The following is a 26,617-nucleotide window of genomic DNA, read 5'->3' as shown; positions in this document are numbered from 1 at the left end:
ACTTCATGCCACTGACCACTCTAAAGTCCCCCCCCCTGCATTAGGTGATTGTTGTACAATATATACAAAAGTATCTAAAAAGCATCCCCTTCCTTTCCAAGCCTTCATGATATGTGCTTGATTAGGAATTATCCCCTAGTTTTCATTCAGTGATCTTGTGTAAATGCTCTTCTGCATGCTATCCAGAAAGCGCACATGCTGTCTTGTGACAGATTTCTGATTTCATAGATGCAGAATAAATACTCCGTCACTTCTTTCTTGCAGCATGAAGCTCTTCCTTGGCTGAAGCAGCTAGTTCTTAGGTGCTTTGGGAAGAAGTCTGGGCATCATATTTCCTAAAACTGTGGTTACGAAAAGATTCCCTGAAATGAAATAGATTTATAAATAAAGTTGGCAAATAAAAAACAATCCAAAAAATATCAGTCTTGTGAAAAGGAGCTGAAACATGCTCTATGTTGGCAGGTCAGAGTGGTCATTTCTTCTTCTCCTCCCACCCCACACTGGGCACAGTGGTGTTGTGAAGAAGCATATATTCATAAGCAAAGAACATTAGACTCTTCTGTCTCAGTCATGTGACTGAAAAGGATTATGTTTTCTGTAGTGAAAGGACAACTCAGTCCATGCTGCTTAAGACCACATGGTGCCATACTTGTTCTATCTCCTTCCTGGCTTCAAAGGTTGAAGAAATCACAAGATGTTTCCAGGAACTTTGTTAGGGTGAGGTGGAAGTCTTACCTAATGATGCATTAAAATTACAAAAATCCTCTACCCCTGGAATGTGGAGCTTGAGAAACACAGCTAACCCGACAATTATCTCCAGTGGAAGTCAGCAGATTTCTTTAATCAGCAATGGAGAGGGCAGTGTATATTCTGGCTTGGTTTTAGCTGCCAGTAAAACTCCCTTTCTTCCTTGCAAAAAAATAGCATATTTTTGTATGGCCACAACAGATAACCCTGCCCTAACTATACCTTGTGCTGTGGACTTTCACTACCGGTTTGTACAGCTCTGGGATCTTTCTCTCAATCATGGGCCTAAGGTTCTCCTTCAGTTTCGTGTAGTTTCTTTTGAGCTCCTGATGATACTCCCTCTGGTCAGCAGTAATAAGGTGCTTGTTTTTCTCCACTGCTTCACCACACCTAGGCAAAAGGAAAGAAAAAAAGACATGATAAATATAATCCACTTCTGTTAAACTCATTCACTTTGTGTTAGGTGATTTGCATGGACAAGAATCCAGTTCCTTTGGCCTAGGCATTCCTCTGGTAACTTGTCAAGACTAAAGTGATAATGAACTAGTAAGAAAGCTCTGTCTTTTCCAAGTACATAAATTGAGATGATATTTTTTAGATATTAGGAAAGCATGAGTGAGCTAATAAAAATAAATTTCATGACTGCAGAATACTGAGCTAGCTGCCTACTTACTGTATAAACAGATAAATTGGCAATAGCAGAAATTAGAAGCTGTATCTTCTGCAGAAGACTTGCTTTTATTTAACTCAAATTTACCCTTCACAAAGGAGGATACTTTTGACTAAGGAGATGAGTATCTTCATATGTGAATATGCTTGTTGAGATTTATAAACAGGACATGTGTCTGCCACTACCACTGTGTCTGCTTGACAGATAAGGTTTTCTTATGAATGGCTTTCTAAATAAGAATGTCTTTTTATTAAAAATGAAATCAAGGCAATAGTCTGAAATGTTTGATTTCAATAAGACGTTGGAAGATAAAACAAATGGAAGATCTCAATTTATGCATTATTAGTTTAAATTGTTAAAGTGTTTCTTCCTTTTGAGATGCAATGCCCACCTAGGCATTCACATGAACCAGAGATAAGAAGGCTGGTCTGAGTGTCTGAAGCAGGAGATGCCAGAATTTATGATGCTAACTTGCATAATTCCTCAGTTATATTTGCGTTGCATTATTGCTAATATTGAATGTATTGATGCAATTCAGCATTTCAATTTTGTTTTACTGACCTCATTATAAACTCTTTGAAGCACAGCCTCAGCTTGTTGTGATGTCGATAAAGTCTGGGGTCTGCGGGAATTTCAGCCAGGAACACTTGCGCTACCTCTAGTGGTCCCTTATAGAAATAACACAGGAAAATGTCAAAACCACCTGCTTAGACTGAAAACAGACCACACGTTTGTTTAAAGCTGTTTGTTATTTCATTAGTGGAATTACGGAAGAAAATAAATCTGTGCACAGATACCGTAACAGGATGGTTTTTAGCTCCCTTTCCCCCACGAGGTTTCCTTTGGCAAGCAGAATTTTTGCCCATCATATCTTATCCTCTCCTGTTGTTATTCCTCCCCCAGTTCCACAACAAAGGGAACAAATTCTGCTCAGCAGAGAGGAGCTGGGACAGCTCTAGTGACAAACCTGGTTATATTACAGAAACACAGCTCCTGTGTGTGGTATTACAAGACCTTCAGGCAATAAGCCCAGTGCCAAAAAAGATCACTCTCTCCGAACCTTATGATGACACATTATTTCAGACTCAATGCTTTGGCTGATGAAGAATCTGGAGAAACTGAGAGTACTTAGGCTTTCATCAAAAAATCCCAAGCTCTGTGAAGTTGTGCATATCATCAAGTTTTTTCTCAGCCACATGGCTTCATCCTTCCATTTTCAATTTTTTTAATTGCCTAGGCCTTTTTTTTTAGTTTGTGTATTTAGGTTATACCTATTGCATCTCAGCTTTCTTTTGGGGCACTCAGGTCTTGACTTCATGTATTGACTTAATTTCAGTGGAACTGAATTTGTGGTGGTTCTACAGGAGAATTGTTATTATTATTCCCATTCCCCAAGGATACATCTGGAATGAACAAAATGGCTGAGATGGCTAGCAGGTTAGAAATGAAAAATCCTTGAACACATTCACAAGGCTTCTGTGAATTTCTGCACCTACAGCCAGGACAGTGCTTCCCATGACTACTCTCACCAAAAGCATAGCTAATGAACAGCATACAGTGACTAAATATCAAGGGATGAAGTTTAAATACACACAGTAACTAAATGTGTCTGACTAGATGTACTTCTTTCAGTGCAAGAAATAGGAGCAAAAAAGAATGCACAATGAGAAAAGTATGCAGAATCTCTTCATCTGGCTTATTTGGATCCCTTACCTGATTTACAGTGGCCCCAACTGAGCCCTGCAAAACCATCTGGAGCATTTTGGCATCTGGTGGTTCTTGGTTGGTGGCTGCAGTTAGCTCCTGTGTTTTTTTACGCATATCTTCAATAGCAACTTCAATTGGGGTTAAAATAAACTAAGGAATATGGAAGAAAAGATGGTTCATTACCTGAATAATGCATGCAACTGACCTGTTTTAAATCTGACAATATCACTGTCATTCTCCTGTTTCAAAAGCAGTGGCTGTGAAACCCAGGAACACTGTTCAATCTAACTGTCATCTTGGTAGATGGTGCATCAGATCCAAAGCTTTTATCATTTGCAAGAATAGGGTGTGACTCAGACCTCCTGTTCACATAAATTCATTACTATTCTAAGTTACTCACTTCATGCCTGAAATGGTGTTTCACTTTCTACAGTATAAAGCTCCCCTGTCTCTAAGCAAGCCCTGAGCCCAATCTCTGACTGTACTCTACTGCCTACTTCTACTTTATCAGCTAGAAGTACAGCTAAAAACAGAGCTCCACACATCCTCCTACACAGCATTAAAGCTAGGAGGTCAAAAGAAGAATGTACATTGGCTATCCTCCCTTCTCCATAGTAAATATCTATCTTGCCTTGTCTGTCCCTTCTGTGATACTCCTGTTAACAAGGGCCACATCTGAGAAATTCAACGTCCTTTTTTTTTATATTTATGCCACGCATAAATTTGGAAATCTTCCCACCCAGAGACTCCTTCAGTCCTTGAGAAATTAGATGTGTCTTCAAAACTGAATTACCTCTTCTCTTTGGATGACACTGATTCTAGTTTTGATGTAGGGGAAAGCATGCATTGTGGTTAGGATGGTGTTCCTCTTGTATTGCTCACTAAGCTCTCCTCTGGGGCGCCCATCCATGGTGAAAGGTGTAGTGTACATGAACCGACAGATGTTGAAGTTCTTTTCAAAGTAGGTAACTCTGTCCTTCATCTCATACTCATCAAAATATGGCTCCACAAAGGTAATTTGTATGTATGCCTAAGAAAAGAGGGAAGAGCCATTACAGTGCTATACAACCCAAGGAATGTAAAAGGAGTGGCGCATGTGAACTATCCCATAGTACACATTGGCTAAGGATGGTCTGGAAATGCACAGAGCTGAAAATCCTTCAGGGATCCTTTTCTTATTCAGAGCTGACAAAACTTGCATCTAGGAGGGCACAGCTTAACCCTGGGGATCAGAACGAGGGCAGGGACCAGAGATCAGAAGTTCTAATTTCCATACTCTGTGACATGCTACCATGCTAAGCCTGTCACAGAGACTTTAATACCCCTGGACACAGAGACACGATGCTGGATGGCTTCTTTTAGTGCTGTACTGTTTGAGCGTAAAAGTTGCAAGAGGGACTTCCTCTCCTTCTCTCTCTTGTGTGACAAAGCACTCAACCCTCTCAGTAGTACTTTCCCTACCTTATTGGGATCCAGCTTTCTTTTGTCTACAGGAGCAGAGTCCTTGATTACTTCCACAGCATCCTCCCCAAAACACTGGCCATAAAATCCCTAGAAAAGAAACAGAATCGTCCCAAAATGTTTTTAGTTCTTAATGCAATGCTAATGTAATTCTAGGAGAGAGGAGTGACAACCACCATGATTTCTGGGCTTTGTACAGTCAGTATACTGCTCCACAAACCACAGCTGGCCAGGGTAAGGCATCGTCTGACAACGATCACTGTGAGTTGCTCAGACAATCACAGAACTCGAGGTAAAAAATTCAGAACGGAACACAGCAATTCTATAAAAAAAGCTGAAAAGATACCAAAACAAGTATCTGGCATGCTCAAAATCATTCAGTGTATTACAGGCCTCCTGGTAAGAGACACAGCCTCAAGAAAATGGATCACTTAGATAATTATGCTTTAAAAAGGGATACTGTGGAAAGGATATGCACCAAGGAAATAACCTTGTGCATGGTTATTTTATAATATGGTACAAATATGGTACAAATCAGGTTCTTAATAGCAATTTTAAATTTTTTTTATATAGCAATAATACTATTTGGACTGTGTGGGTTCATTGAAAAGTATAACATTTGAGATCACATTAACATGTTTTTCCTTACCTCTAATCTGTGAGAAATCTCAGGGAGTTTTGTAATTGCAGGCTCCTTATAAACAAACTCCTGTTCATCCAAGTCCCCAAATTTGGATCCATAGAAACCAACACGGAAGTAAGTTCCAAACATTCGTTTTTGACCCTAATTGATAAAAAGAAAGAGGAAATTCACAATTGCTTTATGTAGGACATGGTAGTATTTGGATCTCTTTTTTTCCCCAACTGATGTCTAAGAAAACCCACAAGTCCTACATTTTCCCCATTTCAAAGCCACTTCTATATATCATCAGTGCTGATGGATTAGAAGCACAGGAAAGAAAGCATACAAACTAAGTGGACATTTGACTGAAATCTAACTTAAAATTTAAGCTGACCGTGAAGGGGGTTTCACAAAACAAAATACCTTACTATTTTTTAATTCCATTGAGGACATGTAACAAAATTTAAATTTTGCAATTTTGCAATGAAAATTGATAAGAATTTGAAACTGACTAGGCTCAACAATAAGGTTCTTCTGAAGAAAGAGAAGGCACAGTATGAGTGCTAAGAATTTAGATGGGTTTTCATATTTCTTCTGTTTTATAACTGAAAACACTAGTGAATTGACAATAAAGTTATTTTTGTTAAACAGATGTGGCAAGGTGGACACAGACATGTTCAGCTAAACCCATTTTATATTCATCTCTGCTTTTTTTGTATGGAAAACCTTTTTACACTGTAGGGCTATGTAGGTAGATGAAAGCAGATGGAAGCTTTTGTTTGAAAAAGGAAATGGAACTATTTCAAATTCTGGTGGGTTGATCATGGCAGGATACCCACCAAAGTTTCTCTATTACCCCCTCCCTGCAACTGGATAGGAGACAGACAATGAAAGGTTCATGAGTTGGCACAAGGATAGGGAGTAATCATAAATTGGTTACCATCATGGGCAAAACACACGTGACTTAGGAAAACTAATTATATTTATTACCAATCAAACTCAAAACAGGATAACGAGAAGTAAAACAAATTTTAAAAACACCTTTCTCCCTTTCTCCTTCTTAGGCTCTACCACTTCTCTCCCAGTGGTGCGGGGAGATGGGAAATGGGTGTTATGGTCAGTTCATCACACGTTTCTACCACTGCTCAGGGAGAGGCCTTCCCCTGCTCCAGCCTGTGGTTCCTCCCTGCTGCAGTGTGAGATTCCCATGGGGTCACAGCCTCCTTCCAGGCATCCACCTGCTCTGCCATGGGGTTCTGCATGGGCTGCAGGCAGATCTCTGCTCCTCTGTGGATCTCCATGGGCTGCAGGGGCACAGCTGTCTCACCATGGTCTGCACCATGGGCTGCAGGGGAATCTCTGCTCCAGCACCTGGAGCACCTCCTGCCCCTCCTTCTCCACTGACCTTGGTGTCTGCAGAGCTGTTGCTCTCACATATTTTCCACTCTTCTCTTTTCTGAGCACAATTACATGTGGCCAATTACTTTTTTTCCCTTCTTAAATATATTACCCCAGAGGTGCTGCCACTGTCACTGATGGGCTCAGCCTTGGCCAGCCTCGGCCACTGGTATTGGCTCTGTTGGCCATGCATGAAGTTTCTAGCAGCTTCTCATTGACATCACCATTTTAACCCTCCCCCTCCACTGCCAAAACCTGTCCACACAAACCCAGTACATACATGAACAGTTTTATTAACACCAGTCTTAAACAAATGGTGCAACCCAGCAATGTGTCTTGCTAGCAGTGCCTTGCCTCACAAGTACCTTATTAATAATGCTATCAAAGGCCTTCTGTAGCTTGCTGTGTGTCAAGGTAAGCTTCCTGAAGTCTCGATGTGCTTCCAGTATGGGGATGACAATTTTGTACACCTCATTCACAGTTTCATACAAACCTCCCTTTGAACATTAAAAAAAAAAAAAAAAGGAAAAAGAGGAAGAAAATAAATGAGTCTTCATGCACTCTGAAAATAAAGTAGATCTCCATCAATGGCTTGGCTGAAAAGGGGATTTATGGGACTCATCTGTTAATCTGCTATGTTGCTTCTTTTGCCATTCTAAAAACTAGTAATAGTAAATGGGCAGTTCTGAACAGCAGATAATGAACTGGATGTAATTTGGATCTCTGATCTGTTGGGCTCTCAAGCCCAAATTCCTGCGTAAAGCCCTGGTTTCTGCCTCAGGGCTAGAAGAACTAGAAATGCAGGTTAGCAGCAGGAAATGGATTTGTTTATCATGCATGGTTCAAGGCAACCAGAGCTGTGTCTGGACAAAAGGAACCCAAGTGATATCTTTAGAGATGCTAAATCATGACTCCTTACATAGTAAGTGTAGATTATGAAGCTGGTGGCTGTACAATGTCAAAAAGTGTAAGAGTAATTCTGACATGCTTCCTAAAATACATACTTTACGTAAGATCTTTTTCTTAAATGTACTATCCCATGATAATACCAACTGAAAGTCTTGGTTCCTGCCCGAGACAATCACTTTCTGTTGATGCTGCCTGTGGTCTGCACAGTAGAGGTGGCTATGTGGCTGAGCTAGGCTGAAAAAGCCTAGATTAATCAATCTGACTGAGACAGTCCTTGGACAGCCAAAAATGTGTCCTCTTGTCATTTAGAGTGTGGCAGGTCTGGAGTACCTGGGTTAGCAGTCCTACATTGTTTCCTCATGTGCAGGAAAAGAAGCTGTGGATCTGGCTCAGACTGCTCAATATCCATCCCCTCCTGGTGATGCTGGTCCTCACTCACCGTGCTGAAGAGCTCTGCAGCTTGTTCCAGCAGCCCTACCAGTCCACTTTCTGAGAAATACCTCCCAGAACATATACCATCTTCATCTGGAGACAAAACATCATCTGAAACAGCAGATTCCTCCAGCACATTGGATGAAATGTTCTAAAATACATCAGAGCACACAAATCAAAAACTTAAATAAACAGTACATCATAAAGATTGAAGAAGAAACGGTTTCAACATATTTACATGATGAGAAGAGGAATGAGATTATTCAGGTGCAACCAGGGGACACATAGTTACATTCTTTTTAGAAGTGAAAGTAACATCATAAATCTCCATAAATGGGAGATCAGGAGTTTCACTGCAAGAATCATGAATTTTCTTTCTAGCCTCAGGTTTAAAATGCATAACCTCATGTAGGTCTCAAACTAGCTCTTTTCTGGTGACTGGATTTCCCTGGAGCTGCAGTGAGCTCAATCCCCAATACTACTAGGGCCCTTTCTGCTGCTGGCACTTGTCTGTGGGAAATTCCAAACTGCACTCCAGACCTTCTGCCACCTGCTTGAATAAATTAAACTTTCAAGTTTTTATTTGACTTTTCCAAGCAGAGGAGAAGTAGGACTCAGACAATATCACTCTAAAAACTGCAATAATTGATTGCTTCTTCTTGGTTCATCGTCTGCCATATTACATTTTAATCCTGCAGAATTTACTCAGTTTCTTGTTAATGTTATGGATCTCTTTGTGCATTTAAATAAAACTAGATAAAGTCACTCTTTTGAGATAGTAGACCATGAAATAATGTATCTACAGTTCTTCAGGACTCTTTTGAATAAATGACACCGGGTGGCATAAACATTAAAAATTTTGTAATTGTTATATATAGAAACCTGAAAAACAACAGCAAAATAGGCGTACATACAGTATGGGACTGGCATATGTAACTTTCAACAGCAGCAGAAAGGCTAAGCTTTGATTTTCTATTAATTAAAAGGAGTTAAATTAGTGTCATAGTGTCTCACTTCAGCAGAAACTGGCAATGACAATCTGTCTGAGTGCAGGATGGATGCCAGCTGGCTGGCTAGCTGAGTCCTTAAAGGCATCTTTATAAAATAGCAGAGACACTGAGGGCTGTTACTATTGATCAGATTTCAGATAAAAAATTGGCACCACATACCACTAGCAGCATTGGACTTTACCCCCTGGGCTTTGTGGATGTATTTATTTCTCCATGGGTGAAATTTATTCCAACCATGCTGCCATCACACTGCCTAAGTCTGCACATTGTGTCAGCTCTACTGGAAGGGTGAGCACAGCCTCAGAAGAGCATTCACAGGAGTTAAGAATACATATGAACCTTGGCCAGAAGGAAAACTATAGCACATTTAGCACATCTATGCCACTTTTTACTGACCAGTCTTACTGAAGAGAGTGACTTCAACCAGAATTAGGTTCACTGTCACATACCTCCAGAAACTCACAAGCCATGCAGCTCAATTTCTAGTTTTCCTTTTCTATACCAGTACCCACTAAAGACTGTTAAGACTGTTTTCATGTGACTCTGGTGGCCTGGTGGCTTTATTTTTTTTTTGTAATTCTCCTTTTGTAGCAAAGAGAAAAGAGTCCAGGGAAGTGATTTACATACAAAAGTAATGAGAAAGTCACAGACACCAATTACTCCTTCTCCACCTTTAAGCCTCTAAAAACTTATGTCAGGAATGTACTTCCATGTTTAACAGTCCATGCACTCTAGTAGGAGAGAGCCTGCATGACATACTCCTGGGGCTTGCGTGATCTTTTGCAAAGATCAACTTTAGCCTTGATCCACTTTTCATACTGAAGAATTTTACATATCCCTTGTATAATAAAGGCAATACATAAATCACCATGTATTTTATCAGCAATTATTTTGAATTTCACAAGACTAGTTTTCATTAAGGACAAGAAATACTTGTGTCAGTTCAAAAATCCCTATGACCCCCCAGCCTTTATACCCATGTTAAATAAGGCCAGGGTAGCCTGCAACCTCGATCCCCCAACAGCCTAGGCAAATTAGGCTGCTGCTGAGCCCTGTGCCTCAGCAGGCAGACACATACACTAAGTACTTGTCTGTGTTAATATAAAGTGGCTTTAAAGGCAGTCCCTATGCACTTCATACTCTCACTAGCTCTGCTTTATCGCTTGTGAAGTGGATTTAGTGTAAAAACAAATTGAGCTCAAAGGGAAATCCACTGCAGGTAACCCCATTCTGATTTTGAGGGATAGTTTTGATTGCATAGAGGGAAGCACTTTGTCTGCTACCGTATAAGGAAAAGTGTTGCTCTACTGAGTCAGTTTTCTGGATGCTGATAGACTCACGGCAGAAGATCAAAATCAGAACTGATTTGATCCTTTGCTGACTCATTTTACTCATCTGTAAAAAGGAGATAATACTTCCGCTCATCCAGAATAATATTTTTATTCACATTATTATCACCCTCAATTCCACAACTAAATGCATATCACCAATATTAGTTGACCTCACATCTGAGCCAAATGAAGAAATGGTCACAGAAAGTCAGTGAGTGGGACCTGTAACTACAGGTAAAGCCAAGCCAGTCTGCATTGTGTTTCCCTCTTTTAACAGGGTAATCTGAGTAAGATCTTCACAGGTGCTACAAAACATAAACCTGTTTGTAAAGAATGGGAAACCTTTTCTTGAAAGCCTATGTAAAAATGCAAAGGGTTATTATAGTTAATTACTGTTATTGAGTAAACTGAAATTCAAAGTTGTGCTGTCAGATAGAGTTGTGTAATTGGGTTCTCGTCATTGGGGCATTTATTACCTCTCTCCTATGGGGCAACTGTTTCTTTGGCAAACATGTATTTACACAAGCATTTTGATGAGAGAAATTGATTTGCTGCTTTTAAAGTCCTAAGTTTTTGCTTGCCTAGTGCCTTGTAGAATAGATTTAAATTCTCTAAAATAAATGAAAACATATCCATTTATAGCAATCTGCATAATCTAGGAGCAATGGAGGGAGGAATTACATTAGGGTCAAGTGTGTGAGCTTACAAGCACTCAAGGCAGCCTGGGAGCAAGATGACATTGGGAAGGGAATGCAGATTTCACTTATATCTAAATAATGATAGTATCTAACATACAAAAGAAGTAAATAGAAGTAATGCATGGAAGCAATAAGTTTGATGGTATAAAAAACTGATAAGGGATGCAAAATGGCAGAAGTATAAATCCATGACCAGAAGTTTAGCCATTAAAAAGAGTATATACAGCTGTCTTGATATGGAAGAAAATCAAGAATAAACACTTGTCCATCACTTAATTGTTAAGGTGGAATTGCAAATACTAATGCCCAACAAACTAAATTCAATGCAAAATGCCAAGTGGTTAAATCGTGTTCACATTCACTATTTTGAACGGAAAAAACCCCAAGTGGTATGGTTATATCAAGGGAAGATGACTGCACCAAATGTTGTGTTAGGTATTTCAAACTCACTTTGAAAATAAAATGTGGTCAACAGGTCAAAAAGCTAAGCAAAAGTATATTCAAGCAGTGAATACTGAGCTGCCATATGTTTTAGAAAACTGGGGAAGTTCCAGAAGATTAAATATGCTTTGGGGATCATATATTTTTTACAAGTGTACAAGATGAGGAGATAGTGTTAGGTTTATCAGACTGCAGCAGGACAAAGTGGTGGAAATACTGATACAAAATTACTGAAGAAAACCTTAAAGGTATTCTACTTAGCTGGAATCAACACCAGATTATACAAGCCTGATACTTTCTGAAAAACAGGGGTTACAATCTAATGAAGGTAATAATGTCTAAACAGTCGATGTCTATAGAACATCTAAGGCAATCCTACAAAATATTTCCACTAATTAGTTGAAATGATTCATAATTTACTTTAATCATTGCAGCCAACAGTCCACTAGTCTCAGGGAATAATGATAAAAGAGGAATTATCAACACATGGTAATAAATTAAGGGTTTGGCCATTTCTATTTTTAATAATGTGGCGAAAAGAAGCACTAAAATCACTGAATTGGCATATGAAGTCAGTTCAGGTAAGGGTATCCAAAACTGTGTAATCTGATAAACTAAGTATATATATATATGCATTTAAAAATGTCTACCTTTAACCACAAAGAGTTATGCTCTCATCTATGTGATGTAGAAACATAAGGTGAAAACCAAAACCCAAGAAAACTGTATGGAAAAGATCAATGTATTACTGAGTAAAGAGCTCAACAACGCCAAAATAACCAGTGAAGTCTCCAGAGACGTAATGTGAGAGCTACCTCCCACACTGAAAGAATTTACAGGACATTTTTACTTGACTTGGATGTACTGGATTGACTGTGGTGATTGTGTTACTCTTCAATCAAAAAGGTTTGGTTACTAACTTGAGGGCAGTCAAAGGACTGGAGAACACGCCTGAAAGAACTGAGCAGCTCCAATTATCTAGATTATGAGAAAGAAGTTTGAAAGATGCATCTGTCACAGTTGATAAGTAACAGCCCTAGAAAAGGCATGCGATAACAGAGGGGTTCTACTTAGCAAATAAGAGATTACAGTATCAAACTGCTGGAAATAGAAGCTAGAGATTGCCATTGTCACTTCTGCCTCACACATGCACCTCTGCTTTGCTTAGCACAAGAACAAACACACACACCAGAACTGCCTCATGCCTTTTACCTGAAAACTGACACTGCCCACAGGGAGATAGTTCCGATCCTCAAGCATGCTCAGGTACTCTGCCACCAATGCTGCAGCATGGACCAGGCACATGGCTGCTTCTGTGTAGCTCTTCCTCTTGGTGTGCTTCTCTGCCATGTTCTGCAGCCAAGTCAGCCTCAAGTCCGGCGATGTCTGATATCCTTTTGCAATTCTAACAACACAGGCCAGAAAGCAGGAGTGAATGACCACTTCTCAAGTAACAAAAATACCCTTATAATTCTTCACCTCAGTTGAATGGAAGAAGACATCTCTGTCTTTATTCTGTATGATTCATTAAACACAAAGCAAAAGAAATGGTTAGGCAGTGGTGGGGAGGAGACACAGGGGCTATGAGGAAAGTAAAACTACTTCATCCAAGACTTTTCAGTGTTCCTGACTCTTATCCTTGCCCAAATCTGTATCCACCTCCCAAAGGCTCCCCTGCAATGTGCTCACTACTGCAGCCTGGGACCCTGGTGACAGATCAACTGTGCTAAAGAGGGAATGTACACAAGTAGAACAGATAGTTTGTCACAGCTTGTCCCTAAAATGCATAGTTCAGCTCACCTCACTGCAGAATTTTCTCAGTAGCAATTCTAAATGGTTTCACCTGTACATGAGGTCCATCAGCATCTCTGGATCTTCCTGAAATTCCCTCATTTTCACCGTATCTGACAGGATGCTGTTCAGATTACACAGCAGCTCCTCTACCTGAAGCAATACAAAGATCAATGTACAATTGTCAGGTGTTTATTTTTTCCGTTTTGGAAAAACAACAGCATCTGCACCTGATGATGTTACTCCCTTTAAGCCTCTTTTACCCAAAGAAAATGTCAGGATTTTTTTTTCAGCTCTGTGCAATGTGGCAAAGACTGCTGACATAGCAAATATTACACACATGTTTTAATTAATCAAAATGAGCTGAAATCCTTTGATCTATTTATTTCTGAAAGAAAAAAAATCAAATGTGCTAATGGAGTTCAGCTTTAATTGATCTTTGATCTGAAACCAAATGTTTTTGTAAATTTTCAGCAAAACCTGAGTTACTCTAAGAATTTTAGCAAAGCATTTAACAATTGTCTGAAATATTTTCTATTATTGCTGCTGACACCTTACGAGTTGGCAAAGAGAGAGAAGTTTCCCTGATGATACTTGTCTGAAAATATCATGAATCAAATTTCATCTTGGGAAACTCTTAGAGGGCTCAGTTCCTACTGGGATCTAGGAGAAAGGTGTACTCAAAACCAAGAGATGATTCTCCTGTAATGTGATTCCAGGGGAAATTCTTAAGAGTTTATTTTATGGAATTATGTCATCCAGTTCTTCCCCACTTATTGTTGTGCTAGACATAAACTCATGCAATAATGTCCGCATCCTTATTTTCATTGCTTTAGAAGACCAAGATCTAGAACTTGCTTCAAGCACATTCCTGTGTTAAAGCTCTTGATAAAAGCCATAGATGCCATAAAAGATTGAACCTGAATGGGAAATGGAGTGGCCTGCATATCCGTATCTTCCTCTGCATAGGCCAGAATGGTTCGCAAGGATCGTCGGAGGAATTCCTCATTAAACTCAGGTGATTTTCCAACCAGAGAAGCTAGTGACATGGTCACCTGCATCTTCACTCTTGAAAAATTCTTCCAGAAGAAAAAACCAAAGACATGAAAGAATGATGGCTGCACTGCAGTTCACATATCCTCTATAAACTAAACCCATTTTCTCCTGACCAGATTGAATGCAGTAGACTCACTGCTCACATAAGTGGCTTCTGGTGCATCAAACCTAATCATGTTTTACCCACTTAAGCCAAAGATCCCTAGTTCTGACATGTGTGTACTTTGGGGCTATAATGTTCCTTGAAATATGTACACATGCTTGAGACAGGAAAAGCCAGAAGCTCCCCTTTCCCCTTTTGCACAGGCCAGTGGCTGTGTAGATCACACCACACAGAGGAATAGATGAAGAAGCATGACTGGAAAAACATTCTGGAAACAAATCTGGGAAGCAGAAGACCTCTGGGAGCTTCAACTGATGATGCACTGCACCCATCAGCTCATGGTGTGTCTGCAGTGTATTTTCTTTCTGCAAAGCTTATGCTTTTTACATATCCAAGGCTTTTAAAACAGTAACTAGTGAAGGAAATTCTGTGCAAGATCAGATGCTATCCAAAAGGCTAATGCATGTCCTTTTCTGCTAGAACATTATGAATCTACATGCATAATGTATGTATTTTGCTCCATGTGTGTGGTAAAAATCAGAGTCTAGTCCTAACAGCAAGGAGCTGGTGAAGAATCCCCATTAATACAAGTATACATGAATTCTACTGAGGTTGCAATTGCATTAGAATAGAACTAGACTGAGTAGTTCTGATGCAGGAATGAAAAAAAAAAGACAATGTGAAGAGTATTGCTTATGCATTGTACAGTCTTTGCTGTCAGAGGCCTACTGTTGCTCCATTTGAAGGTGCATTTACACACGTTGCAGGAAAAAAATCACGTTTCCCTAATCAAAGCAGTGAACAATAATTAAAGCTACTTTCCCCCTACACTTCTAGCACTTCTCTTGGCTCAATGTGAAACAGCAGACCAGGTGACTATCTGCAGATGCATACTATTTGCTGTCGCAACTTCAGTCTTTGTTTCGATTGACCACAAGAAAGGTGGCACAAAATTTACTGCTGCTCTCAAAATCTTACACTGGTAGAGCTGAAGCTGTATCTCATGAGGAGATAAAGAGTGGCACAGGCTTGAGTCCGTGTAATATCTATGCTGCTGCTGCAGTGATGGAGAACTCTTTGACACAGGTCGGCACACTGTTCAACCTCCTCTTCAAACAGCAAATCTCCGAACTAAGGGAAAGAGACAAAAACATTTATTACTCTCACTTCTAGCCATTAAAACATCATTAGCCTAATGCACAAAGTCACAGGATTCAGAAGAAGTCTAAAGTTTTCAAAAACTACATTTTATACTCCTTTTTATTCAGACTTCTGATTCCTCTGATGCTGTAGATTCCATCATTAAGATTTTCTGCAGGAAAGAAGGGTTTGAAAATAGCCTTTGTGTTTTGAAAGAAAGAGAGAGATAGAATAAACTCAGAGTATAATGGCTCCAGGAGCTTTTGAAAAGATCAAATATTGCTAAATTCTTAGAAGTGTGGAGATTTACTATTTTCAGAAATACATAATGATTGATGAAACATGCAAATACTTCCTCAAGTATATGGAGCAATTTTTAGCTCTTTGCACCAACGCCCTACCCTTCCCCAGGCCTCCAACATGTTCTTCCTCCTATGGTGTGCCACAAAACTTCCACTGCCCAGCTTTCATGCCAGACCCTCCTTTACGGTGTCTTCACAATGCACACAGCAGGCATTAAACTCAGGGGGCAGGATGTCTGTCCAGAGAAACTCTCAGCAGAGACAGCACAGATGCACCAGTACCATAGGTACATACACAGGACTGGTAAAGGTGTGTGAGTGAACACAAGATATGGTTTCCAATCTGCAGACCCGTTTCCCAGTTCTCAGCCTTTCTTCAGTCCATTATCTCACTGTTTTGTGTCTAATTTATATTACAAGCCTGCTGGCACAGGGTTTTATCATTTTTATTTGTAAAATAACATCTATATGCTCACAGTGTAATAGAAATAATTGGAATGATTGCTTCATGAAATACAGAGCCGAGTCACCTTAACTACGAGATCTATTTCAATGAGAATAACAATTGCTTCACAAAATTCATTACTGTAATTGGAAGTTAGCTCTTAAAGATAAAGTGAAATGAAAACATAATTATTAGTTTCATAACTATTCAGATATCTACCCTGTAATTAGGCTTTGTCAGCCAATCTGCATTTAAGAGGAGACAGGCATTAATTGGATAGGAGTATCCTGTTTCTTATTTGTATTTTAGAATAGTTTAGGGAAAATAAACATTTAGTGGGTTCTTCTTTAGTGGAACTGCTCTTCTTTGCAGAAGGATGAATTTAAAAAAGATTTTAGAGTCCTTATGAAGCACCCAACGTATTATGACCTCTATTATGAAAAAAAATTACTTTGGGTCAATTTCTGTCCTCATGTATGTTTTAAGGTTTGCTGGGGTTTTTGTTTGGTTAGGGTTTTTGTTTGTTTGTTTGTTGGGTGTTTTTTTTGGGGGGGGCTGGGTTGGTTTTCTTGTTTTGTTTATGTTATTTTTTTTTCTGATCTTGAGTTTTTGTATTGGTGATAGAGAAGTGGAAGAGAGATTACGATTTGGCTTAGTTTTCAGGGAGAACAAAGAAGAAAACTGTCAATGTCTTAGAATCTACTTAGAATTTTGAAGCCTGTCTGAGAAGTAGAAACCTAGAATGATGCCCTCAATCTCTCATGAGTTTTGATTTCTCTGCTGCCCATCTGATTGGAAACTAGCCTTGCTGTTAAAACAATTTAAATTGGAGTTTATGGAATTCTGTGTGGTTCTTGGCATTAAGACTCCTAATAAAAATCAGAATATATTTGAAATAAAATGTATGGAATCGCTTACCTTTTTATTAGTAAATCTTATATATTTAAGAATAGACTGCTAAACCCACAAGATTATTCAGATTTAATTATTTCATCTTGTGTGGTCCATGAAATAACCTTACAACAGCTGTAGAAATCCTGTAACAACCCTATAGATAGTAATTTGTATTTATATATGCAAGATATATTTAATAAATGTCAAAGAAAAGTGGTAAGTGAATTCACACAGCTCTGCTCTAGAAACGCTGCTCTACTAACTTGACTGGAAGCATGGAAACAAAAGTATATTAGGAGCATACCTTGGCAATGAGTGCTCTGAGTGTAGCAAAGCAGTGAGTCAGGTAAGTGGTGCTCTGATCATAGCCAAGAGAATTTACCAGGACCTTCAAAACTCCTCCCAAGAGATTATCTCTGCATTCTGCTGCAAAGCTTGCCTGCATATGAAGGAGAGAAACAATAACTGTATGAGATAATTCAGCAATGAACTGGAACACAGGAACTGAAATTCTGCTCTCCAGGCTGTGAGACATCCAGGAGTTTAGAATTTGCAGTTTTTTCATTTGTTAACATCTGCTTCAGAGATGTTTCAAAGCACTTTTGTAGTGATCAAGAAGACAGAGGGGAAAATACCCCAAACATTTTTCAAGTTCCGAAGACCTCCAATGCATTTTTAAGCTTAGTCAGCTTCTGCAGTGATTTTTGAAGCTCCGTTTCTGTTCTTTCCAATCCTTCATGTACTTTGGATTAGGAACTGATTCTGTGGTGGGCAAGCACCATCCTTCCCCTTGCACCCTTGATTTCCTGAGCATCTAGGCTAAACAGACATACTAGTACATTCTGATCAAACCCACAACCAAAACAGTGGGGAGATTGTATGAGTGGTGTCACGTGAAAATAATGTCCGGTACAACAAATGTCTAGTAGATAAATGCTTTTCTACTAACAGGTTTCCAAGCATGAAGTTTTCTCCTCCCTACCTATGAATTTTTTTCTATTCAAGACTATACAAGTTTACAGAAGATCCTCAAAATATTTTGCACTGTCTAAGAAACAATAGGAGAATTTAATCTTGCTTCCACTGGCTTCTGAGGGAGCAGGGATTGGTACTAAGCCAGCTCTACTGTTTCTCACCTGAATGATGTTCTCTTGCATATCAAGAATGATCAGGTTAGCTTCAGTTGCCAGGTTTCCACTGATCAGCGCTTCTTGGTCTAGCTCAGCTTTTGTCCTGCAAAAAGGAGTTCTAATTAAAGCATGCGGAGAGTACTCCAAGAGTTAGATGACCTGCTGTTTAAACAAAGCCAGAATACATATTATACCATTCTGAACGATCCTGTAAGAGCAAACAATGACAGTAGTGTTCCAAAGTGTTTCTTAAAAACTAAGGAGTGAAATTAGCAAAGCTGCTATTGTAGAAGAGCAGTTGCAAAGGGAACTTTTGAAAACTAGGCCTCCAGACAGTTCAGATAGATGCTTTTCCTCCTTAGTAGTCATCTGCATAATGGCTACTTAATACCATGTTCAGTTGTTCAGTAAACTATGCTGTAATTTCTGAATGTGTTGCCTGTAGCAGGACACAAAACTCCAAAATGGAATAATGGATAACTGATCTGACAAATCCATAAAAAAAAAGTAAAAATGGTAGACTATACCAAAGTGGAAATTTCTTCAGTGCCATAGAAGCATTGTTTAATGTAGGCAATTTAAAATGTTGATTCCTGAGACTGTTGACAACCAAAGACAGCAAGTCCATGCAGCACTGTCCCAGGCCATTTAAGAGAGAACTGAAATATTTATAACAGATAGGAGATAGTGGTAGGGCAACACATGATACTTTCTTAGCTGAGACTTAAGGACAAGGTCTGGAACACAGTTCCTCTGCAGCTGAATAAGCACAGGAGCAGCTACTAATAAAACTGCATTTTCACACATCTCTTCTGTGCCAGAAACACAAAGAAGAGAATTTTTTCTTTTTCCTATGCTGCTCAAAAAAGTGCTGTTGCCTGGCAAGAGGCTGCTCTCCTGAGCTTGAGATTAAAGATCCTGTGACATCAGCCAAAGTTCCTCAGGTGCATTTCTGTGGCTGGAGCAACACCCTTACAATCACACTTCTGAGTGGCTTCAAGATGTATAGCTGCTCTGCTATATTCATTTACTCAAAAATAAAACCAGAAGAGCAAAGAGCCATCCTTTAGTGCACAAACAGATAATTCTGAGGAGGGCCAAGAAAGGAAATCAGGGAAGTCATATGGTTATTAACTACAATGACTCAAAGCTACAAAAACCAGAAGGGGCTGCCAAAAGTTTAGTGGGATAATAAGGGCAGAAGTCCCAATATGAGTAAGAACTGAACAAATTTAGTGAACTTTATAGGTGTTTGAACTATTTCCAGCAACCACTGAGCTCTGTACATTACCCATGCTGACTGGATATTCTCTGACATGACACATATCTTATAACTGCTGCTACAATGCCAAAGCACTATCTTCCCTGACTCCTGCTAACAGTGCTTCTCGATATTAACATAGCATGTCAAACACAGCTTAGTTGATTTAATGTGGCAAAACATATACCACAGTACTGTATATACTGAGGAGCCAAGATCAACACCAAAATAAACATTGTAGCAAGCCTCCATGGAGTATTTGATATGGCTCTATCACTAACTAGTGTTTGCCACACTGTTAAGAAGAAGAAAAAACCTGCAGACAGCTATTTAAAATTCTCCTTCAAGTATTTGTGACCTCTTTGTTGTGTCATAGCAACAGCTGGATATTTCTGCTACATAAACATTTTCTTTTTCTTTGACAAAAGAGGGAAAGGATTGCAACTGCTGATTTTGTAATAAAACATCCTAGGAGAAAGAACAAAACATAAAAACCCCAAGCAGCTTGGTTCTAATAAAAGCAGTATGCATTAATTAAATTACTTACTTATCTGGTCTTTCATTTGCCTGCCGCCACTGAGTCTGCTCCTTTCTCCAGCGCAGATTTTCATTTAGCCCTGCTGATCTGTCATTCCCTTAGATTGTAACATATGTCAGTGATATTAAAACAAAAGGGGACATCTGAAGTCTGCTAGCTCACCAAGAGCTAGATTTCTGTAGCAGTCTGCCACAACTAAAGCCATTCAACTTACAGATTCAGGGCTCTAGTAAAAAGACCCGTCACTTTTTTAGTTTAGGATTTTTAGAGCATTAACTTGCTTAATGCCTACAAAAACCAACCCACAGATTTTCCATTTATTAAATGAAGCAAACTTTTCTGCTATGAACAATTTGTTTTTACTGATAGTTTTGACACCATTTCTTGGCTCTTGGTAAGACATTAACATTAATTTTTAGAACATCTTGAAACTTCTTTCTTGACTTCATATTCTTCACATGAAAAGAGCTCAGTCCTAGCTACACCTTGGATAGTTGAAAGCTAATGATATTTTCATCCATGCAAAACCAAGAATGGTCTGCAAGGAAATGGACTGTGGGTGAAAAGGGTGTGAAATTGACAACAGTGAAAATGGGTAGCGTGCAAAACCTCAACAAACTCTTTATGTCTACAGCCACTTGAGTTCCTCTCAAAAGGCAATGGGGGTAGAGGGGTATGAAGTACCAGCTGGTATTCTGCAGCGCTTCATCATTTCTCCTCTGGCTCCTTCTCCTCTCAGTAAAGCCTCTTCTAATCTGGCTTTTACATCTCGTGACTTCTGGAGTGCTTGGGTGCTAACTTTATCTGAGCTTTGCTTGCCCTGAAAGCAAAGTTAAAGCAATCAACACCAATGCTTCCATTTCTGATCATGAGAACAAATTACATCTCTGGAACGAGACACAACAGGAGAGACCTGTAGAAAGGGCAAAGAGCAATGAATATGATTGACTAATACATAAAGTCTAATAAATGTTGCAAATGAGGAAAGAGGTACAATATGTCCTGCTAACAGAAACAAAGATGCAGTTCAGTACTACAGAGAGAGAAATTAAAGTTCAGAGAGATGGTTGTTTCAGACAGATCCTCTCAGAGAGAAGAGTCCTGACATTAAGTCCCTGCTCTTAACTAAAGAGTCATCCTTAGTGTCCTGTCCAGTACTTGCAGGAGCGGTCAGTATAATTCCCACCAGAAATAGCCTCAAATACCCAGGTAAAAGAAAATAATTAAACGATTTAGGACACCTTCATAGGACTTCCTCATAGGTTTCAGCTGCATTTTGCTTGATGGCTACTGCCAGTTATTTTATCTGAACTAATTTGTCTAGATTAGAAAAGTGCTAATTTAACCACTGTCAATAACGAATTTCCTCTGGACAGATGGAATTTAAGGAAAAAAATTGAACCAAACCAGGACAACAAAACCACGTGTTGTTTCACTTACCTTATACTCAAAGCATGAAACACAAATGAAGAGGAGGTCTAAAATCCTGTTCAGCTGCATGGATGGAAGGTCTGCAATCCATTTCTGTATTATGTTTTGATCAGCGTTTTTCATGATCCAGAGGAAACAGATCAAAAGGTTGCGAGTAGTATCAGGACCTAATGTGGTACTCTGTCTGTAGGGCTAGGAGCAGACAAAGTAAATGTCAATTGAAAGAAGAAAAAGGGGAGGAGGGTCATTTGGGTGAAGTAATCTTATTTAAATTTCAGTGAAATCGAATCTCAGGATGGAACTTCAGTAAGTTTGACCTCTTCCAGGTGATAGTTACTGTAATTTTGAATGTATGTGTAAATAGTGAAAGGACCAGTTAAATGCAAGTGAAACACAGAGAGAAGCACCAATTTGCTACATGCTTGTATGTTAATTTCCTTATAATCGTGTAGAAAAAGATTCTGTAGCTGTTTGCTTCCCTCCTGCCATACAGTTGTGTCAGTCAAATTGCACAGTAGATAAAAAAAAGCACATGAGGAAGGAGATACATCGAGAAAAAGAAGCACCTGAATCCACAGATTCAGGTAAGACTGGAACTGTGGGGCTGCCACAGTCGCATTTGTTGATCTGAAAATGAGTTTAGGTTTGGTGTGGAAATGGAAATAGGCATGTGGGAGGAAAAAAGTGAACAATGTATGGTAAAGCTGTAATTAAATGGCTAGAAGAGAACAGGAGAAGATGACAGGAGGAATATGAAGAATTCTTTGGGGTTGGAGGAAACAAAAATGCAGTTTCTCATGACCGTAGCTATTAGTGGCAAGAAAGGATAAAAGGAGAAAACAAAGGAAGATGAAAACAGATATAAGAAAGGAGATTGGCAGAGCAGTGTACACACCAGGGATGCCAGAGATATTCCAGAGTTCCTGATGTTGACTTGATTCCCTGCAATGGCAAGGGCCACGTTTTGGTTGATTGCACCTGCAGACTCTTGTTCTTCTTCTGGGTTTCCTGTCCGTCCCTTTCCACTGCGAATATCTGAAACTAAATTGGAAATATCCCATTGGAACATCAGGAGCAATCCAGTTGCTGCTGCTCACATGTCACAGTTTTCCATTGGTCTGTAACCTAGCAAAACAATTGGCACCTTCATCCCTGAGACTGTCTGGCTGATGTACCAAGCAGTGAAAGAAGCACAGCATCAGCAAGAGAAACTGCAGCCATCTGCAAAGACTGCCAAATTATTAAAAAATTAAAAATACATAAGCAAACATGAGGTTATCTCTGACATTCAAAGCCAAGCCAGTGCTTTGTAAGACTTGGAACCATCCAGTTCCAGTTCATTTCAGTCAAGAGGAGAAGCACAGAAACTAGACATGGACTTGGTGGTATTCAGCAAAGTATGTAAGTCTGCTAACAGTCGACAGATCCAATATCGCCTGCTGACTTAAATGCAAGTTTTATTTCAGGCATCTAACTGCTTCTATTCCCTGCTGGTTCTTGACATCACTTTCAGCAAATAAAGTTACTTATATCTAAGCTTTGTAAAAATCTTGTCCGATTCTGAGCATCCATTTTGTGTTTTTCAAGTTCTGTTTTTCAGAGAAGCTGAGCGACCAGCTGGACACTATGTGTTCAGAATGCGATCACAGCCTCTTGTGACAGATTCTCAAAAGAAAGGCACTCTAAAACCCAGACATATTGGTACACCTGGGCTTCTTCATAATATCTCTTTCATCTACAGTATAAAGATAATACTTAGATTAAAAGAATGGTGTGAGATCTGATTAGCCAATATATAGTAAATGCTTTCACCTTACCCAATTGGAAGTGCTAAATAACACTTTCATATTAGTAAGGTTTTCGTTATGACACTTAAACGCAAAATATTTTCAGAACCAGTGACAAAAATATACTCTTCAATGTTTATACCTTTAACTAATCAATTTTGGTGTCATGTTAGTAGCAGTAAAAAGCAACAGAAAAAGAGAATACAATCCTATTTCTGTAATTTTGGTGTAACATGATGTCAGTATCATTATCAGTATCTTCACTACTGTCTGTTAAGTATATCTAGAGCTAAATATTTCTTGCAGACCCTGCAGGCTTTATTTGGAAGGTCATAAAATTTACACTAAGAGATACATAGGAGTACTTAGAGATATCTCTCATCTATCACTTCCTCATGAAGTGAGGGCACTGAAGTTTTTTTCTGTCTGTAAAAATCCAGTTTACTTCTAAGTAAAGAAATATTCAACCTTACTAGACTAATCTCTTATGTTTGATAAATTATTTAGACAAGTCCCTCTTAGAAGCTGAAAAACTGAAAGGCAAAAAGGTCTTACTTGTAAAATCATGGAGTTGCGGTAATGAATCCAAAATTATACCAACCAAAGGGAGGTAAAGAGCTGCAATTTTAATCTTCACCTCTTTTTTGGAGCAACGTGGGTCTAGGTCATGGGAACTCAGCAGGCTAAGGATAGCACTGACAGCTTTTCTTTGCACCTTGCTAATCCTGTTAGCACAGAAACCATCCATAAGTTCTCTTCATGGATCATGCACTAATCAGTTATAAGTTAAAGATTTAATAAACAGAGAGGAGGTGAAAGAAACAAATTAATACACCAATATTCACTCAATAATCTCTTTAAGCAGAGATTTGTTCCTTGCAAATGATAGGTATCTTAAATCTCCAAGACACTTTACCACAATCAAAGAGCACCCAAGTCTTTCAAACGTCCCATAAAAATTCACTGTGGTAAAGAGAGATGCTTAAGGAAAAGCATCAAACTCTGGCCAAAGTTTAGCTAAATGCTTAAGTTCAGACAAAGACAGAGGTGTTTTAGAGGGAAGAGCAACTGAAATTTTGTGTTCTCAATTTGTGTATTTAGCCAACACTACCACCACAAATCATGTATTTTTTTTCACTAGGAGGAACATACTGCAGATAAAACCATAACTGAGTCATTGCTACGTTACAGAGCAACTAACTGAAAAGAGTGGGAGAACCAGGACTGTCCTGGAGTCAAACTATGACCTTGCCAAGAGTAACAGTGTGACCTGATCCCATTCTAAAATCTGCAAACTGGGATACGCACCCCTCGCTGTCTGCGTCCAGTGCTGCTGCCAACTCAGTGAAAAGTAAGCCAGTCAGGAAGTGCTGCTGACGGTATTCAGCTGAGAGATCAAACATACCAGTAATTTTCTGGTCCTGGAAACTAGAGCAGGAGCTGGAGTTCTGGGGGAATATATCAGAAGTGTTAAAGAATGATCTCCAGGACCAACGTTTCTTAAAGAGATCACAGTCACAGTCAATGTAGCTAACAAAAAATTTCTACCAAAGGAAAACCACAGACTTTGAAAGAAGGTTGGACATTTTGGAGAAAGACATCTGTTGGTGAAATTAAAAGCATCTGATTTCAAATGAGTTGCTTGCTAGGATGCAATCTCATCCTTTCCATTCTGTGTGAGCAACTCATTTTACACCTTTTGAGATGTAAAATTCCTACCCTATATTCATTAGTTTGGACAGGATGCAAAGCCAGAATTTTCTCCATGTTTACCATTCTTGTTCTCATTGTTGCAGAGCAGCCATTAGCTATCACAGAGCAAGAAAGAGCTTCTACATTAAGAGGGACTTTGGTGTCAGAAGCTGTTCACTGTTCTTCAGCACCCATGATGTCTAGTATGGAAGGTCAGTCAGGAAAGACATGTGGACAGTGTTTCCTTTTGCCCAGGAAATGCTTGGCTGAGCTTGCTGGTAATTGGCATAATTTAGACCAGCCTTCAATCTGCTCTAACTTATGGCTGTGACTGATACACAGTCAGCCCAGGAATGGAAAGTTGCTGCTATATATGTGTTGTGAACTTCTTAGCCTCTCCAATCATAGGTCTCCTGGAATGTTTTTGTCCCATGATCAGGTGAGTGTAAGTCTTAGATACTACTCCCCACTGCAGCTACTGGGTTTTTTGAGTCCAAATTTTGCTTTTAATTTATATTCTTCAGTATTCCTTCCCATTATTTCTGTCAGTCACCTGGGAATAGTCCCTGAGCCCAAACACATGCAGTATCAGTATACCACACAGTGGCAGCTGTCTTCTAGCATATTGGGTCAAATGAACCCTGTGTCTCTTAGCAGCCCCGTATTTTGGACAGTTGTACTTAGGCCCAGTCCCATTCAACCTCAAACAGACAGGCATTGGCTGTACAATGTTTGTGTGAAATAATGTTGAAGTGTAGAGCACCCAGTTAAGTGAATTTAGCTTCTCTCAAAGAATTTCAAAAGATTTATTCACAAGGCCATATTTCTACTGAAAGTCTAACTCAAGCTGGGCCGCACTCCTGCAGACAGATCGAAATTACTGCAAGGGTAGTCAGCCAGTGCATTAAATCATGCAAGGGCCACAAAAGCCTTATTGATTTGCGCAGGTTGCACTTCGTAGGTTACTCCTAAAGGAGAAGAGAGTTGATGATGCTGCTTGAAGGAAAGATTAATTAAACTAGTATCTGCCAAGCTCTGACTTGCTAGAACTAGTTACAAGAGCTATGTTGATATTTTTTATCCTCATAAGCAGAAGACTCACATTTCCAGCTCTTTGGCATCCAGGATTAGTATTAACCAAATGTATTGTGACATCTGACTCTAAGACTTTGCTGCCTTGCTTTTAGGACCAGGAAAAACTTCAAGTAAATATTATTTACTGTAACTGACCTGTGACAACCCTTACTAAGGTATGAGATGTAGCACATCTTAGCATCCAACCAATTCTTTGGCAATGACACTCAAAAAAGAGGCCATGAATTTGAACTGCTCCATTACTCAGAGTGTTTTTGTACCTCCCACCATTTTTAGTTTCAATTCCATTCCCCTGCCTCCAAGCATTGTGGCAATTATGGAGCATTCCACTGAAATGCTTCAACCCAGTCCTGACCTCTGCAAGACCACTGAGATGGAAAACAGACAGGCGAGCAGCCTTCGACAGAGGGCTTGCCCCATTGTAGAAAAACAAGAAACCATCTCCACAGAATGCAGATGAGAAGAGCGCAAGACTGGCAAAACTCTGTGTGGTGTGCCAATCAACAATTTCTTTCTTGGATGTGTT

General features: G+C 39.4%; 1 protein-coding gene across 1 annotated transcript in view; it reads right to left on the bottom strand.

The window, feature by feature from the left end:
* Positions 1-298: 298 nt before the first annotated feature.
* Positions 299-26,617, bottom strand: part of DOCK8 (dedicator of cytokinesis 8) — a gene marked incomplete at both ends in the record, with an annotated part of 88,992 nt that continues 62,673 nt past the window's right edge. The window contains 21 exons of the mRNA XM_082301396.1: positions 299-362; positions 970-1,137; positions 1,979-2,085; positions 3,131-3,274; positions 3,918-4,154; positions 4,586-4,675; positions 5,235-5,369; positions 6,971-7,102; positions 7,954-8,097; positions 12,639-12,831; positions 13,270-13,370; positions 14,138-14,296; positions 15,355-15,507; positions 17,462-17,596; positions 18,294-18,390; positions 20,096-20,183; positions 20,771-20,906; positions 21,527-21,709; positions 22,413-22,558; positions 23,860-24,029; positions 24,613-24,752. Of these exons, the coding sequence (XP_082157522.1) occupies positions 299-362; positions 970-1,137; positions 1,979-2,085; positions 3,131-3,274; positions 3,918-4,154; positions 4,586-4,675; positions 5,235-5,369; positions 6,971-7,102; positions 7,954-8,097; positions 12,639-12,831; positions 13,270-13,370; positions 14,138-14,296; positions 15,355-15,507; positions 17,462-17,596; positions 18,294-18,390; positions 20,096-20,183; positions 20,771-20,906; positions 21,527-21,709; positions 22,413-22,558; positions 23,860-24,029; positions 24,613-24,752 (2,922 nt within the window). The remainder of the gene's footprint in view (positions 363-969; positions 1,138-1,978; positions 2,086-3,130; positions 3,275-3,917; positions 4,155-4,585; positions 4,676-5,234; positions 5,370-6,970; positions 7,103-7,953; positions 8,098-12,638; positions 12,832-13,269; positions 13,371-14,137; positions 14,297-15,354; positions 15,508-17,461; positions 17,597-18,293; positions 18,391-20,095; positions 20,184-20,770; positions 20,907-21,526; positions 21,710-22,412; positions 22,559-23,859; positions 24,030-24,612; positions 24,753-26,617) is intronic.

Source organism: Coloeus monedula, assembly GCF_965178545.1.
Source record: "Coloeus monedula genome assembly, chromosome: Z".
Taxonomy (NCBI): Eukaryota; Metazoa; Chordata; class Aves; order Passeriformes; family Corvidae; genus Coloeus; species Coloeus monedula.
This window is presented reverse-complemented; position numbering and strand designations above follow the sequence as displayed.